An 18,361-nucleotide genomic window follows, 5' to 3' on the forward strand; every position below is an offset into this window, starting at 1 on the left:
AAATAGAAAACCTTGATTTTGCTACTCGTTATGAGCTAAGTTGACACATAAGTACAAAATTAAAATGGCGTGCCAACAAGAGAAACAAATCCTCATCATTTGACCGTCCATACGATTCATCTCTTATTAGTAAGAAAAGAAAAAGAGAAAAAGTAGATTCAGTTAATACTCCCAAGTCCCAGCAATCAATCCTCTTTATGAAATTGTAGGCTGCTTTAATCTGTACTGTAAATGCTCAGATCTTGACCAAAACATTACTGTTTTTTATTCAAATATATAAAATTGATCATAGTTAAAAAGTTGAATTGTACAATCTATATGTACATCACAGGTTCTAATTATTATTTTATCCCTCCTACTGATCCTAATCAGTAATCACTTCATATGTGGAAAAAAAAATGATAATGCAAAATACACAACCCCAACAGCTCTGACATTAGAGAAAAAAAAAGTACTCCTTTTTATTAGTACATGTAATTTAATTAAAGACTAAATTTCTTGCATGATACAAAATCTACACATGAACAGAACATATAGAAAACAACTTACCTATTTCGACAAGGAAATTTATTTACTACACAAATCATGATTTACCAAGCGTTCGGTTTTTAATCCTGATTTTGAACTTATGTGAAGAAGTAGGTGGCGCAGCATTTACACTCGTATCGCCTCTATCTACATTTAACATCACCCCACTAGAGCCCCCGGGTTTCAATTGCAAGCTTGCTCCTTTAGCCCCGATATCCTCGTTTCTACCAGAAAAGCCTGAAGACGTTGCCTTTGCTTCTGCACCATTCACCACTTGTCTGGGTTCAGCTTCATCTTTTCTACCATCTTCTTGCTCTACTAAACTTAACTTATGATCATTCCTGATTGTCTCTGCTTTGGTGCCTCGCTGCTCATTCTTCCTCCGACTCTCCAAGGATGTTGAAGCCTTTGCCTCGTCTTTCAAAATCTTTGCTAACTCCTTCTCCTTCCGTTTCTTCTCCTTCTTTAACCTTTTCCGCTCCAAGTACTCTGGGTCATCTTTGCGCCCCTCCACCTTTCGTTTCTTTCCTTTGTCTTTCTTCTTTTCCTTCACTTTGCCGTGAACTGGAAGGTTAGGCATAGTCAGCGAGTGCAAACTTGCATATTTATGTGGTTCAGCCTCAGGATCATCAACTCTTGTGATATCCGCTAATAAGTGATCATCAAGTTGTGGCACCAAAGAAACTTTGCTCGACTCAGCAGTGCACTGCAACTCCTTTGTTAGCTCTTCAACTTCAACAGCAACTTTGGCACTTCCAATGCTGGCAGTAACATGAGATCCAACATCATGACAAGAGTTAACATCCTCAGGGAACTGGTTACCGCCACTGCTTAACAATTCAACAACATTTCTTTGAGGTGCATCAACAGAAACTGAGCTACTTGCCCCACGGTCAACTTCATGAAAACCATCTTGAGATTTGTCCACAGTTACATTTTCATTATCCTCAGCTCGAGAAGATGTGACAGTTTTTCTCACTTTAATCTTGAAAACAGGCTTCTTTCTTTCAAGACTTGCAGAAACAGCATCAGGTTCTCTGTTAGGTTCAGAAATTCCTGGATTATCTCGTCCAAGATTGATTACTGGCTGCCCTTGATCACGGCTGCCAAGGTTATCGGTTGTTGGGGGGCCCATGGACATACCTCCAGTCTCATGTAACAGGCTCACCATTGGCTTTGTTTGCTCATTGTCAGGTAAGACAGGTTCTTCTCTAAAAGGATCCGCAGAGCTAGCCAGTGGGAGGTCACCCACCAGATGCATTACTCCATGCCTATAATTCAGCAAATCTGTCTCATTCTGGACCTCTGTAACAACCAAACTATCAGGTATAGAACCAGTAGCAGTGTTTATAATTTCATTACTCAATAGAGCATCCTCCGTGTTTTTCTGGACCTCTGATACAAATAAACTATCAGGTACTGAGATAGTAGCACCTTTTGCATTTTCATTGCCAGGAAGCGCATCTGCAATGGCTGAATCATCAAGAATATCTTCAAGGTTCTCCAGAGGAAATTCAGGAGGCTTAGATTGTTTGACAAGATCAGCGAAAATATTCTTAAGATTGCTGCAAAATGCGGCATGCCCCATCCTCAAAGTTTCATCTTTTGGCACTCCATACAGTGTCGGCGCTCTGAAAGAAGATAAGTAAAAATTTTAAACCATAAAAATCTTACCCAACTGACGAAGAATAACATTGTTAAACCAGAAATCCATCAAATTTAACAGGTAATGCAAGAATAAGCACCTTCGAGCGAGGACTTGTAAGATGCAGAACAAGTAATGACGAAGAATAACATTGTTAAACGAGATTGGGCTCTCAAGCAGGCGCAATAAAGCAACAAGAGTTTCACCCTTCACATCACTGTCAAAATCAGATTCATTTCTAATCTGACATAAACGCATGGCATGCACACCTAACTTCACTTGACCTGTGATCAGAACAGAAACTATTCACTTGCCGCACCTCTATCCAATAAATAAACAGAAATCAACGTGGTAAATCTGAACTACTAGGCTGTTTTTCATCAACAGAAATAAATGATCTGGCCGACAAAATTATTAACTGCGCAGAACCTCTTAAAGTTGGCTCTTCATCCAAATATCTAATAAACAATGCCAATGCAGCATCAATCCCATTGCGCTGGAATTCAAGATCAAGAAGTGATCTGCTTGCTTCAACCCGAACTTTCCAGAGTGTCTTCGAAGTTCGGAATGGATTAATGAGCTCAATGACACGATCCTGTAACCACCAATAATGATAATCTACATATGCCAGTTTCTAGAGGGGATACCAGATGAAAGGGAAATTACTTACAAGAGGAACAAACTCTGACAGCTTTAGTGCAATTTGTGTCAAAGACCGGATGCAGCTAATTGTCAAAATACCATTGTAACTTGGCATCAACCTGTAACATCATTCTCAAATCATTAATAAACGCTAATTTACTTTTTCTTTAGTCGGTGAAAAAAGCTACTTGACTTAGGGATGATAATTCAGAAAATAATGCACCTGTCAAATTGCAAGAGCCGATCAACTCGCTTGAGAAGGGATGATAAATACACAATGCTCTGCAACATGCCAACAGGTTGACAATAATCAAAAAGGTAATCTCTATTCAAGTAATAAGAAAACTAACTTGGGAGGAAACAGCCCTGAAACCCAATGCAAGGCATCCAGGAAACATAGTGAAAGACGTGAATGAACAGAAGAAAAAACAAAAACGCTCCTACCAAATTTATGCTCAACTCTGTCATTAAAAACCTCAGAGAAAAGGACAAGAGAGAAAAAAATCTGAATAGAAGAGAAAAATGCAGGCCATTCATCAGGCAGATTGGCAACGGCTCGTGGAAGTGACAAATATACCTGTTGTCCAAATTCAAGCTCACCAATGGACTGAACTAAAGCAGCAAGCCAAAACACATCAGAGTAGGGGTTCCCACTGTTGTCGTTGTACTGCATGAAGCCAAAACAACAGATAAGTAAAATACATATACATAAACACTAGCATACGCCAATAGAATCACTATAATGACCACCTTCAGAAGTTGTAGAACAAATTCAACAGCTTCCCTAGGGCTTTTCTGGTCAGCTGCTCGAACCATAGCTATAGCATGTGGAATAGCCTGAATTTAAAACAAACATCACAAAGAGTAGTTTAAGTTAAAAGAACATATAAAGCATAAAAAGCATTTTAGAGAGTTGAATGATCATATGATTATGAGCATCTTCCATGGACGGCGAAGAATTAGGCAAGCCTGGAGATTCAAGAATAGATTGCAAGCAAGTCCTCGTAAAATGTCATTAAATGGTGGAGACTTCGGTGACACCTTAATCAATTCTATCTGGTAAATCAACTTTAAAACACAAGTTGACACCAGCAAATTGTCTAAGATCTTATGCTTGTGAACAAATTGTGCTGAAAAGGCTGGGCTCTCATGGAGACTCTTATTGGAAAGGAAACCACTTTAAGATAAAAGAATAAAAGATAAATTCACATCAACCCAAACTCTAGCACAGTGAAGTTGGTCAATCTTCCCTGAACAAGCTAGAAAAGGAAAAGGCAAGGTAATCAAGATTGAGGGAGTAATTCAAATAACATAGCATTTCTATAAATTAATTAAAATTCCAGGCCATACATAGCTAGCAAACTTAAAATTGTCACCCAACTGCAGTCTGACACCGTAGTCTCCAAGTGACCATTTTGATACTTCAACTTGGCAGAAACATCCCTTAGGTATTTGTAACCCTGAACATCTTGTAATGTGATGACACGTAGTAATAATGTGATGGACAGTTGGCATTTGGAATGAGAAGGATGAGATATAGAGCCTTGGAAGTAACACTACAACTTATGTAAGAACTTTGAAAGGAATGAATATGAGAGCTTTTGAAGTGATTGAATACAACTTTGTACAGACTACAGTATTTCTTTTGGCTATATAACTTTTAGTGCACTCACAAGAATATCATTATCAAATACAGTTAAGTGTCTCCCATAGAGTGAACCACATTTCTGTGTAGTTCTCTACTTTCTGGTATACTTCTTGTATACATATTGTACAGCGTTTTTGTTTTGATCCAGTAAAGTACAGAGTTTCCCCTTTCAATATCAATAAAACTATTAAGGTACCCATAGAAAGGGGGAAAATGGTATTAACCTAATAAATTTGCGGCAGCTCACTGTACATGGAAGGAAGAGGGAATCAAGAAATGAACAAGAATTCTGACTGATAGGAAGAAAGAGGATTCAACCTCAGGTCATTTAGTGGACATGAATGATCTAAGTTACACACAATATTTCCAAGGTACAATGAGAATAGCTCTCTCAAGGGGGTATAAACACCTTAAGAGCACATTAAGCATGAGTGTGACACTCACCGTGTGTGTGATATAGAGATGGAAATTAAAGAACAAGAACATGAAGAGAGACATGTCAAGTATGCAGAGTGAAGGAATGTAGACAAAGATAAAACCGTTCCAAACCTGCAGCTTCCAGCTATCGGAAGATCAGAAACCAATTAATAATGTCTAATTTAAATTAATCAGAACACTGATTTACAACTATATGCATACAATTCACATCCTACCTCATAGCATTACCTCAAGTACAAAGTACTCCTGGAAATCAAGGAAGTCATTTGGCCTAAAAAGGAAAAGGAAAAAAACATGTGAATTCCAAATTGCCGAAAATTGGTGGAGATGATAGCAAAAAGATAAGCAAAGCTCACTTGGGAAGTCCAATATTGGCATCAAATCTTCGAGCTTTATAAAATGCAACAAGATGAGTCAAGCCAGCCCAATCAGTTTCCTGACCATGAAGTTAAAGTACTGTTTAACATGAAGCAGGCACACCAATATAATCTTGATAAGTTAAGAAAATAAAACCACAAATCAAGGAAGTACAAAATGAACATTTTTCCTTAGAAGCATCTGGCCTTGTCAAAGAATATGAGAATTACAAACACAATTGAAGAGAAGAGAATCCACACCTCATGCATTAAGGTGACCAATTCATTAGTCAATCTCTGATGACGACATACTCGAAGGAAATAACTTTTAATATTACATCTTTATCCAGGAGACTTCAAAATAGCTTTAAATGTGCCAGTGAGACGTCCAATTCACAAAATGGTAACTAATTCTAAGTCAACTGAACACCCATTATTCAGCGTCAAATTGACATCATTCTCTATGGTTGACATCTAAATTGGAACTATTGAGCATGATTATAGATGTCAAACAACGCCAGAACATGAGGTATATCATCACGAAGACAAAAAGGGTTTGGTTCATAGATGAGTTGCAAGTTCTTTAATCACAATGAATGGATAAAAAAAAAAAGGAGATAACTGAGTGGTAAGAACTGCCCACCTTCAACCAAAAAGTTCAGGGATTCAAATCACCAAGGGATTAAAAGCGAGAACGTGCCACTGTCAGACATCAGTGTATGGGAGAGTTTTGAGGGCTGGGTTTACCATATGAAAAGAAGTATCATGAGGAAAGGATGTAGTGTTTACTGTTTACTTCCCCTTCTTCATTTAGATATCTATATCAAGGTCAACCATTGTACCAGAATTCAAAAGTCATGTAATGAAGTCTCAAGTCAATTTACATGGCACTAATATTATGATTCAGAATACATAAATTTCACATTCATAACAAATGGAGCAATCGTGGTTTGCAGGTAGAGAGAACAGAGAGATTTTATAATCCAAAAATCCAATAGCAACGCAAAATCAGAAGCATCAATGAACACAGTGATTAGAAGGGTACTGAAAAAAAAAAGAGACAACATGGTAGCCGAAAACACTGAAACTGCACTTGTTGAAAAGTAAACAACTAATCTCAATAAATAAGAGAAAAGACCTTTACCTCTGATGCTGTACCGGCCAAAGCAAATGCTGCCTCTATTCGATTCCTCCAAAAGGCCTGAGCCATCCCCAAGTATTACAAAACAAAATAGAAGGTCAATAATGATTTTACCAGGCTTAGCATAAAAGCATGGGGAAACAAGGCCGGGGGGAGAGATGTAAGCTTTTCAGTAGTGGCTAATGATGAAATCACACCTTAGAGTCACCAAGGAAGTTGTTGAGAGCATTAACAACTGAAAAAGAAAGATGTGGTAATGCTTCTAATGTTGCTATAGCTTGCGCCTGAGCGACCACATCTCTGTCCTTCTCCAATTGATTTATCTTTGGAAAAATAGGAAAGTTGTCAAAAGGATTAACTTTTTTAAACAAATAAAATGAAAATTTAAGCTGGGAACATTAAAATACAAACAGCACTTGATGAATAAGACAGGTTTATACTTACCCACATCTGGACCGGTTGATTTAAATGAATTTCAGCAAGATACTCCAATTCAGGATCTGCCCGGAGCCACAACAATGGTGAATCAGAGCTGTAAATCCACAGTGAAGAATAAATTTACAGATACACTAAATGCCGAAGAAACAAAAAAATGTTCAGGATTAAAGAGAAGAGAATGTAAGACATAAATATCAAAAATGTTCAAGATTAAAGAGGAGAGAATGTAAGACATAAATATCAAACATACGTTGCACGCATATCTACATTAGCCACAGTGTCACCATTATCATCTGAACCATCAGGTTTAGAACTCTTTTTGGTTTTTTGAAACCGTTTTGCTGCAAGTCTAGAATGACACTGAAATTCAAGCAGCTGCCAGGGTTCACCAGTCATAGGAAGAATTGGATGGTCATACATGCCATCAAGCTCATGCACCCGTATGCTCATCATGCCAGGCCACCCATCGCCTTCTTGTTTTTCTGAATCAGGCTTACCATTACTCATAGTATCACCTAAGTCGAATCTAGCGGTGCATTCCCTCAATATTGCTAACTCGACCATATTCTTTCTTTTGTTATATGAGAATCCCATCCTTGTTCAGGCACCAAAGACAAAAGACCAAACAGATGTCAGTTAAACAATTCAAAACCTAACTCAAAGTATGCACAGAAGCATGCAGGAGAAATCTTACTTCAGCACTGGACAGCCACATGATCCGACCCAACGTGGAAAGAATTCTTTAAGAAATGGGCGTTCAAGATTACCAACCTTGTTGGCAAGGTGCCGGAACTGCAATTGTAGTGCAAAATCAGATAAGAAAAGCCACACTAATGTCAAAAGGTGATGAAGATGCAAATTTGGTCCACTTAATTAGCATAACTAGCACTAAAAAATAATGAAGATAACATCAACAGTTAGGCAAAATTTTCAGAGCATGCAAAGCACAATCACCGAACTGGCCCTGAATGCATTTTGGCAGATAACTGCTTGAAGGCGCATGCTTCATATCAAATTCAGGAAACTGTATCTAATAGCTGATTTCTTACTTTGTTAGGGAGAGAGAAACTATTCCAAAATGGTTTCAAGAATCGAATTAGAGAAAGAAAAACCTCTTTTGTGCTAAGGGTTCTCAACAACCGATTTACATCTTGAGCCCGGGCAACAATTTGCTGAAGAATCTGCAAAAAATAAGGATAAGAAAGAAGAAACATTATATACTACTACCAGAAACATATAAAAGACCCTACTGACATCTTGGATTTTGTTAACTACCTATCCTTAGCATAGGCTTTAAGGTATGGAGTTACAGATTCACTTTTGTACTTGGTGTTTTTTGTAATAACTGCACTATTTGCATCTTATGATGTCCATTAATGATGTTTTTTATTCCATAAAAGAAATTATACAAAGACCGTCCATGACAATTTTTCTGTAATTTAAACAGCAACATATTGTGTCAGTAGTATTATCCTATTCTTCAGTTAAGGTTCTCTCTTACTAAAAAATAATACGGAACAACCTTGAAAATATGTGCATCCCTAGCATGTCCTTTTATACCAAACAGAAGCATAAGTGTCCGTAAAAGATCATAGTACCACCGAACAAAGTTTTGAACATCACATTCCCCAACACAGAACTGGAAAACAAAATACTGTGTCCCCCTTAAAGTGATTGATTTGGAAAGTTACTATGCATCATTGCAACTGCATCAACGAATCTTATGCAACAAAACTCCAATGGAATTGAAGCTGCAACAAGGGATGTATAGTGAATAGAGATGGAACTGATTCCAAACAATGAAATGGAGAGAGACTGTGGACGAGATACAAGAGAGCAAGAATGCAAGTGGTGTTGTAGCTCTATAGTCGTTACTTTTCTTCTATCCATATGTGTATTCATATCAGAAGAAAGGATCAGGCAAATGAAATATAAGCTAAGTAACCAGCATTTTTAGAAAGATGGGGATTACAATAGGCAACCCAATGAAGCAATTAAAAAAAAAAAGTGAAAATCATTTTTCTAGTAATTGAAAACTGCAGAACCACCAAAATGCATATACTATCCATCCTACATCAAGTGACATCATTTTACCAGGCACAGATTTTACAAAGTTAATGGAAAACCTGGTTCTGATCAAATTGGGGGGTGGGGGGCTCATACTCTTTTCTAATGCAAATATTATTGAATAGCTGAAGAGTTGATGACTGTAAGAATTTTTCTATCAGATTGACGAGCTGATGAGCTATAATTTGGTTGGTTTACTTTTTATCTGTACATGGAAGGAACCTGATTCTTAGGATTGTATCAGCCAGAAAGGATATACAAATGTGTAGGTGTTTAACTAAAATATTGTTTATACAGTATTCACCTAAGCTAAGCTAATTAATCAGAAATAAGATACAGAAGCCATAAGATAAGATGTATTTTCCGAGAACAAAAGTGGTACCAGAAAATAAAAGTTGCTATAAGGCCCATACCTTGCGAAATGACTCAGGTCCCATCTGTTTTTCTAACATTTGGAGAATCGCAACCTATTAAGACAAATACAGATTTCCAAGATCAGACTGATTGGTACACTATATTTTGTAACTACAATGAAGGGCAACATATCACTTACAGACTTCCAAGATCTTATTTTTCCAAATAAACCAATGCACTGGGTGCCATACAAATTTTTTGAAGCAGCAACAGCACTTAAGGCAGTTGCACCACTATCATCTGCTCTGCAAACAGCAATATTAGCCTGCAAATCATGGGGGAAGTAAGATCAAGAAAGAAGAACACACTTGGACACAGAGATGCTTACATATACACACACACATATATGTGTGAAACTGGCCACCATGGTTATCAAAAAAAAACTGATGAACCTAAAAGCTTCATTCTTACTTCTATCATGTACCTATTCTGCCTTGACACATGAATAGGCATTGTGACATTATGAGCCAAAAAGAGCTGCAAGCTTCCATCTATAGATAGCTGATAGAACAATAAATAAAATGCAAAAATAGACTTGTTGCTTGCACAGTTAGACCCATAAAAAAGAAGAGTGTGGTCTAGTGATCAATGAAATGGAAGGATTAACCATGATATCTCAAGTTCAAAGTCTAGCTCTTAAGACAAAAACATAGGTGATTTCTTCTCATCTACCTAAGCATAGATGGCAGAGTCAGTGTTCATAGGAGGATAGTCAAGGTATACGCAAGCTGGCTTGAACACCACCGTCATTTAGAAAACCAAAATAAGTAACACCATAAAGCAGAAGCAAACCTTGTATCTCCTATAGCGTGCTTCATTATTGCCAAGAAATCTCTTGATGAACATATCAGTCAAGAAACCAGCAAGACCATCCAACAACCAATCTGAGATCATCAATGACGCATAATTAAGATACACAAGTTAAATGTTAACTTGTCCAACATCTAGAGTTGATCATATTCCATATCGAGCCATTGAAGCAGCACATCGTGCTTACCATCATTTGGCGCTTCTGGGGTGATATACACTCCAAACCATTGTCTTGCAAGGGCATAAGCAAGTTTAATCCTTGTATCTATAGTCTGTTAAATAATACTGAACTGATCAAAATAAATAACAACGAGGGAAAAATGACCAAGATATTCTCATGACAACCAATTTTAATGCAAGGCACTAATCACCTACATCCTTTTGGAGACCAGAACAACAAAGGGCAACAGAATAATAGGTAAGCCTGAATGGGTGTAAAAAAGATTGCAAAACTTGAAGCAGAGAAAAACCCAAGAAACTGCTGCATATTTTCTTTTTTGACTGTTTGCTTGCTTTTTCTCCATTTTTGAAATTCAAAATCCAAGATTACAGTGTATTACTTTCCCAATTCATTAACGAGCATACCTTATTAATGACCTTCCCGTCGAATAGGAATTGAGAGCTGAAGATGCTCAAGGCGGCTCCTATACTCGCTGAGGATATTGCTATCTCAGGAGGAATAAAAACTTGTGTGTATGACCCGAATGGAAATGATGCAGAAAGGTAGTCCTCATAGAAGCTGTTCAAAACCAATGAAGAGATTTACATTGAGGTCCACAGATTGAATATGAGTAACAATGGCTTTTGGGCAGGGAGGACAAAAGGAAAGAAGTCTAATTAATGATGATTCCATGAGAAGTCATTACAGACCTAAAAGCACTGTGAAAAAATCCTACAGTATGCCGCAGCTTTGTTAAGTCAGCAGGTAGACAAATATGTGAGAGATGAGTAATATTGGAGTCGGGAAGAATTTCAAATGGTGCGACTGCCAATGATATCCATCGTGCATTAACAGGAGTACTTAGTCTGTAGACAAAAGTTTTACGTGCAGGAACATCCTTGGTCCAGATCTGACAGGGAAAAAGAAAGAAAAGGAAAACAGAGTTAGATATCAGCTCCCTAAATTTGGTCCTGCATCTCTGGACAACTCATTGGGACAAAAGAAAAGCAAACAAAGGCAAAAATGAATTCAAGGTTACTCTAGAAGGAATTTTTAACTGCACAAAGTTTTTTTAAAAAAAAAAATCACGTCTCACTCTTTTTCACATTTCTCGCTTTACCATCATTGAACAAAAATCTAGTGATCCATAGATTCATGATCCATCCAAAATCCCTTCACACAAAGGGGGAGATTATCGAAGGGGTGAAAGAGTTGATCTTACGCCATGACCAGCCAAGCACAAAACCTCAGTAAAAGAAATACCTAAAAGTTTGACAACACTAGCTCACCGAGGAATTCCTTATGGCATTCAGCCAAGAAGAAAATCACAACCAGCAAGGCATGAAAATACCAAGAAGGGCCAGCTGCAAAGCACCCTTCAATAACTACATGCAACATCTACACATCTATTTTTCCTAAACCTTACTGAAGACATATATTATGTCAGGCCAATAACTTAACTTAAATTTTAAGCACAGTTTTTACCATGGAGGCTGTCCCGTCGTTTCAAATTAAAAGCACACATCACATTTTTTAGTAATAGACCTGTTTATATACAACCTCACGACCTAACAAACTATAGTTTTACCAAAAGATAACTAGTAATGAAACAACTATTGAGAGGCACCCTCTTTAACCTTTTAGTCCAACTCTTGGTTCTCACTCCACACAAAAGGAACTGTAAATTAAAGCGACTGTTCTATGCAGGGTAAGTTCCCAGAAACAGCTAGAAGAAGCCTTTAGAAGTTGAGATTTTGCAACAAAATTAGATTGTAAATTTGTAACCAAGGATGCAGGAATTACCATTTTACTAAATATTTATCAAGAATATATTTATCAAGAAAAAACAGATACTTAAAAATCATCAATATAGCTCTGTCATCAAATAACCAACTGATACTCATTCTTGTCATCATAGAGGTACTGTCTAATGGACTTCGAAGGATCAAAAGCTCACTGATTTTAATGTTAGTATACTCTACAATCCATGAAAACCTCTATGAGAACCCCTCATTTCCTCATCATGATTTTCACCTCACTAGATAGCTCAGCAGAAGAGATGTAACTTATCCACCAACCTGATAAAGTAAGCTTCCAGTACTAACCTGATAAAGTAAGCTTCCAGTACTAACAGCCACAAGATTACTGGCCACTGTGAATTCCAAATCATAGCTGCAGAAGGAGCAACAAAAATGAAAATAGTAAACTTGAATTGAAACAGCAACCAAAAATTCAACAAAGCCTTGCTCTTACCAGCAACATTGTAAATTGTCATCCATGCAGGGGAACCAACATCGTGCACGCCGAATTTGGCTGTCAGTATGTAAAACATCACCATCAAAGTGGATTCCGGTTTCGGCTTTCTCTACCCAATAATCAATACGGACCTTCTTAACATTCTGCATCCAACATAACCTACATAAGTCACAGAAGTGTAAACCTCATTACTCAAAATATCCTAAATGAAATCTGATCAAAGTTATAAGACAGAAAAATCTCTACATAGATTACAGTAGCCATATAGACAATTTTTCTTCAATTATAGAGCACTTCTAATCTGACCAGGACCCTTTAATTTTGAGAGAAAATTTCCTTTCGAGTATAATATTGTTAAGACGTGCCAAATTAGCAAAGTTCGAACTGATAATGGTTCTTAAATTTAAGAGAAAATATTTTTTTTTTGCACAGCAGGCAACGAATCAGTTTTGCTGGAAGAAAGTTAAATTCATGTGTGGACAAAGATTTCACATTTCAAGCCAACTCATTTGAAAATTATGTGACAGAAGTTCTGATATTGTGGATGAGCCGAAAGTTCTAGAATAATATTTTTGGGTTCTTTTGCTCTCATGTAAAATAGGTGCATTCGTAGATGGGAAGAGAAGACGCATACTTCAACCAACATTTAAACACTATAAACAGCTTTTAAATCATCACCAAATTGTTATCCTTATAAACTATACTTCTTTAGTATTTATCATATTTCACCTACTTTATACCTGACAATACACTAGAATATGATTCAAAATGTGACCTCGCAAGGTAAAATATTTTCCTTGGAAAACGTTTATCAATACCAGACAAACCTGTCCAAATGTTGAATTGCAAGTGATATGAAATAGGGTGTACTTGGTGTAATGGAAAATGTTATCCTCAAGGAGACCTGGAAAATGATTTCCACCAAAATGACGACATCTTTATCCTTTACAAATATTTCAATTCTTATTTGATCTCACTTGCACTAGTTTACATTTAAAACTTGGTATTGTTATCAACCTTTAATACCCAATAGCATCAATAGAACACAATGCTCAGACCCATCCTACCCTATGGCTTGTAGGATTACTATATCTCACTTACGTTTATACCCAACCAAACACTGAACAATGACTGATATCATTTTTCACACCAAATGATGATACTATATTCTCACCTACTTTTCTAGAGAAACAATTTCCTCCAAAAACAAACGTTTTATGTAGAGATTCTTCTAAAGATTATTGATCTCAGTCCATAATTGATGCAACTCATTTTCGCCATGTGATGGAAAATTCTTCCTCGGATAAAAAGTTTTTCAAAACAGAAAAATTACTTCCATTCGTCAGTGACAGAACTCATTCACCTTTTGCTGGAATATATATCCATGGAGAAAACATTTCCCAAATTCCAGGTTAACTAAATATAGGAAAATGTTCTCTTCCCAATAAGTCATTTTCCATCATAAACATGCAGCCAAGTGCAATACCAGTCACAACACCTACGAATCAAAGATACAGCCAGAAGCACTAAAGCAATACTCAAAAACCTGATTATTTTCAGCTGAAGAGTTCACTCCATTCTCTAAATGCATTTCCTGTCTTTCAATATCATGCTCCACGGGTTTTTTGCACATGATCAGCAAATTTGACAGCAATTCTCTATCTAGATGTGACAAGTAAACTGAACCAGCCGCATCAGCAGCTGAAGTAGCTGATGATACAGCGCACCATCTATCCCCATTTTCTAATGCTAAATAGTGCGGGAAAACTTCAAATTCTGTAGGCTCCCCATCAACTGTAACACTGTCTATCACCAAATTATCCGCGTGCAAGCCCAAAATTCCATTTTCTGGTACAATTACATCAAGCTCTGTGTAACTGAAAAGCCAAAAAATTAACACCCGTGTTAGTATTGATATCCAGAGTGCTAAGAACAATCCTGATACCGAAAATTACACTGTTAATAAGAAACTATAAACAAAAACAGAATTTCACTTCAGGTTTGAAGCCCTAACTTTGATTTTCCAAGAAAACCAAGTGAGTCTCTAGCATGAATCAGCTGGGGTAAATAATACCAATCTAATCCTTGTATCATTCTAAAAACTTTAATTTCTTGAAAATTTACATAAAATTCATCCTTAAAAACTATGTAATTCAATTCGTCTTTAGAAATTTTGATGTTTTCTTGAAATTAGTAAGAGGATTCAATTCATCTTCAACAAGAGTGGATATTCCCAGACTTGTTTGAAGAAATTTACTGGAATGGGTATGTAATTCATCTTTACCCGTAAATTCGACGCTTGTCCATGTCAATTGAGAGACATAGTTTCTGATGACGAACGACTGCTTCAGAATTATCCCCTTTCTGTTCTTCGTTCTTCCCTTTTCGAGGCTTCGCCATTCTTCAACACACATAAACCTATTTGCTTTCTTCACTTACTGACCAACACTTGATTGGGCGTAAGCGAAACAACACAGAAAGACTGGACAAAAGGCCGATTTATATAGAGCTGAAATTGGAGAAGAGGAGCTCTCGCTCTGTCTCTGTTTGGTCGGATCCGTGCCCTAGATTCTAATTTTTAATCTTGGCCGTCCGCGTCATATTGGCTTCATCTATTTACCGTAGATTCCATCTGTATCTTGAAAAAGTAAGAAAATCTATGATTGCGAGAGAGCATTGACTCATGAAAAAAAATTAACTAATTTATAAAAATAAAAGAAGCGCGTCAAATTTTAGTATATAAGTGTGGTAACGAGAACAAGTATAATTTACTTTGCTCATTCTACACGAAGTAACTTTCTTTTTTCTTATTTCATATTTGAAGTATTCTAGTTTTAATTATATAATTTCATAATTTTTTTCCGTAAATATAGAAGTACAAGGTAAAACATTCTTTCTTATATGAAAAAGGGGGAAAATAACTAATTTTTGAAAAAAACGAATCAAACTCTAATATGTAAGTGTAATAACGAGGACAAATGCAATTTACTTTGCTCCTTCTAAGCGAAGTAGCTTTCTTTTTCTTTTTTTCTCCATTATACATATAGAGAAAAAATTTGAAGGATTTTAGTTTTAACTACATAGTTTTAGAAAAAAATTTTGCTAAATGTAGAGGCACAGCCGTACAGGCTAAAACATTCTATCCCTTTTAAAAAGGGGGAAAAATAACTAATATTTAAAAAAAGAAGCGCGTCAAACTCTAGTATATAATTGTAGTAATGAGGACAAGTATAAATCACTTTGCTCATTCTAAGTGAAGTAACTTTCTTTCTTCTTATTTCAGGTTTTGAAGAATTTTCGTATTAACTATATAATTTTAGAAAAAAAAATCATATGAATGCCTGTTTCAAATCGTTCTATCATTCAAAGTAGGAGCTGGGGTTGCGGTCACAGAACTATTGATATAGCAAGTTCATGTGCTTGCAGTTGGGTTACTACCATACTCCTAACCATTAGTATCGCACTATGTGAAATGTCTCTCTGGTATTGGGATAACTTCAAGCCCCTTAGTTCGCGCAACTTCACGGAGAATTCAGTTTCGCCGGGTTCATATCGGAGATAAGGGGCAATCGTTACACCATTTGTACGGGTCGCTAATTATGCGACAAGAAATTTCGCTACCTTAAGACAATTAGAGTTATTGTCGCCGATTTACGCAACAAATCTAACAATATTTTGATATTAAGAATTATTGGAGATACTTAGTCCCTTAACAAAATAATCATCATGGAGCAGAACATCATAAAATTGACCAAAGAAGATATCGTATTTGGAATTACAGAGGACAGGCTAAAACATTCTTTATTATATGAAAAGGAGGAACAACAACTAATTTCTAACAAAAAAAAGCGTGTCAAACTCTAGTATATAAGTGTGATAACGAGAACAGGTATAATTCACTTTGCTCATTCTAAGCAAAGTAACTTTCTTTCTTTTTATTTCACATTTTGAGGATTTTAGTTTTAACTTATATGATTTTAGAATTATTTTTGGCTAAAACATAATTTCTAGAAAAAGAAGTGCCTCAAACTCTAGTATATAAACGTGGTAATAAGGACAAGTACAATTCACTTTGCTAATTCTAAGCAAAGTAACTTTCTTTCTTCTTATTCGCGTTTTGAAGGATTTTAATTTTAACTATATAATTTTAGATTTTTCAATAAATATAGAGGCACACGCTAAAACATTCTTTCACCTAGCATCTTACTTAGCAAGAACGTCGGTGAAGATCGAAATAACCTTTAAATAATATTCATCATTTTTAAAATTTATATATATTTTTTTTAAAATTACTATTTAAATATATTCTTAATAATATTTATTTGAAATTCATAATTCAGAACTCATTAATTGATAAAAAATGAACACGTTACATTATTAAAAGATTAATAATTAGTGCAAGAGAAAGTAAAAAAAAAGGCTAAAAATTAATTATATAATGGGTCAATTTGAATCAATAAAGAATACTATGGTAAATAAATAAGAATGAATGGAGAAAGAAAAAAATAAGCCCTTTACACACTAATTGAAAAAAAAAAGAAAAAGAGCAAGCATATAAAAAATGTGGGGTTAGTGAGGTTCAACACCGAATTGGCTGTGTGGCGAACGCTCTCATTTGCCAATTGAACTGATTCACGCTTCAGTTACTGGGTGGCAAAAGTAATATATATATAATTTTTTTTGAGATCACCGGTGCCATGACACCCCCACCTCTATACGTAAATCCGCCCTTGTATGGAAGTAGAATTAAAAGAAACATTCCTTATGATTCTTTTTTATAAGAAAAAGGAGAATACAATGACTATAAATATTTAAAAAAGCGCGTCAAACTCTAATATATAAGTATGATAAGCGAACAAATACAATTTATTTTGCTCGTTCTAAGCCAACTAACCTAATTCTTTTTTAAAATTTTGAATTTCTACTTATAAACCCAAATTATGCTATATTTATTAAATTTCCTTTCTTGTTATTATGCTATATTTACTAAATTTCCTTTGTTGTTATTCAAGTTTGTAATTTATAATATATTTATATTTTCTTGAATTTTATCATCTAAAAATAAAGTTACAAGGATCAGCGCGTCTTGTATTGAAAACTTCGCGTATTAAAACTTTAAAAAAGACATTTTATGAGTTATTTCTTCTTGCTAAATTAATTATGAATATTTTTGTGGTTTTGTGTATATTAATTATACTAGATACAAAAGTCCGAGCAAGCCCAGGCCCCTTGTATATTAGTTTAGTTATTTTTTTATGTGATACAAATAAAATTAGAAGAGCTAATTAAATTTTTAAATATTTATTACCTATTATTGTTAGATATTTTTAACGTACTTTTCAAATAATATTTTTGGCATATGTGATATTTCTAGAGTGTATTAATTTTTAAATATTTATTAATATTTTAAATTATTAATTATTATGATTTATGTGACACATGTGAAATCTTGAGAATTAATTAAATTTTTTTGATATTTTTTTAAAAAAGTGTGTAAAGTACGTAATTTTTATATAATATATATTATTTCTCTTTGTCCGAATTAATATGACACATGTTAAATTTTGAGATTTAATCAAATTTTTAATATGTTTATATTTTAAGTTGTGATTAATAGTATTCTTAACGTAATTTTCAAATAATATATGTTACCACCTTCGTGCCAATTTATGTGGCCATGTGAAATTTTGAGAGTTAATCACATTTTTATGATTTTCACTATATTAAGTTGTTAATTGTTGTCATTTATAGAACTCTTAATGAGATTTTCAAATAATATATGATACTTTCTCAGTCCTAATTATGTAGTACATGTGAA

At 35.3% G+C, this 18,361-nt stretch overlaps 1 protein-coding gene across 5 annotated transcripts; it reads right to left on the reverse strand.

The window, feature by feature from the left end:
- Positions 1–412: 412 nt before the first annotated feature.
- LOC107014481 (transcription initiation factor TFIID subunit 2) lies at positions 413–15,039 on the reverse strand. 5 transcript variants are annotated; one of them, XM_015214409.2, is made up of 26 exons: positions 14,828–15,039; positions 14,090–14,420; positions 12,541–12,686; positions 12,393–12,459; positions 10,998–11,197; positions 10,713–10,866; positions 10,315–10,399; positions 10,110–10,201; positions 9,457–9,582; positions 9,317–9,370; positions 7,949–8,017; positions 7,531–7,628; positions 7,087–7,431; positions 6,843–6,930; positions 6,596–6,721; positions 6,402–6,458; positions 5,258–5,337; positions 5,130–5,172; positions 3,566–3,652; positions 3,393–3,482; positions 3,039–3,097; positions 2,844–2,934; positions 2,603–2,768; positions 2,274–2,457; positions 1,963–2,159; positions 413–1,833 (listed from the first exon to the last, which is right to left on the reverse strand). In XM_015214409.2, the coding sequence occupies exons 1-26, from the start codon at positions 14,941–14,943 to the stop codon at positions 584–586; spliced, it is 4,401 nt and encodes a 1,466-aa protein (XP_015069895.1). In that variant the 5' UTR covers positions 14,944–15,039; the 3' UTR covers positions 413–583. The 5 variants fall into 5 exon arrangements, with proteins under 5 accessions (XP_015069895.1, XP_015069894.1, XP_015069896.1 ...); XM_015214408.2 differs by having other exon boundaries at positions 413–2,159; XM_015214410.2 differs by lacking the exon at positions 14,828–15,039 and having other exon boundaries at positions 413–2,159; positions 12,541–12,702; positions 14,090–14,224.
- Positions 15,040–18,361: the final 3,322 nt, after the last annotated feature.

This window comes from Solanum pennellii, chromosome 3, assembly GCF_001406875.1.
Source record: "Solanum pennellii chromosome 3, SPENNV200".
In the NCBI taxonomy this organism is placed as follows: domain Eukaryota; kingdom Viridiplantae; phylum Streptophyta; class Magnoliopsida; order Solanales; family Solanaceae; genus Solanum; species Solanum pennellii.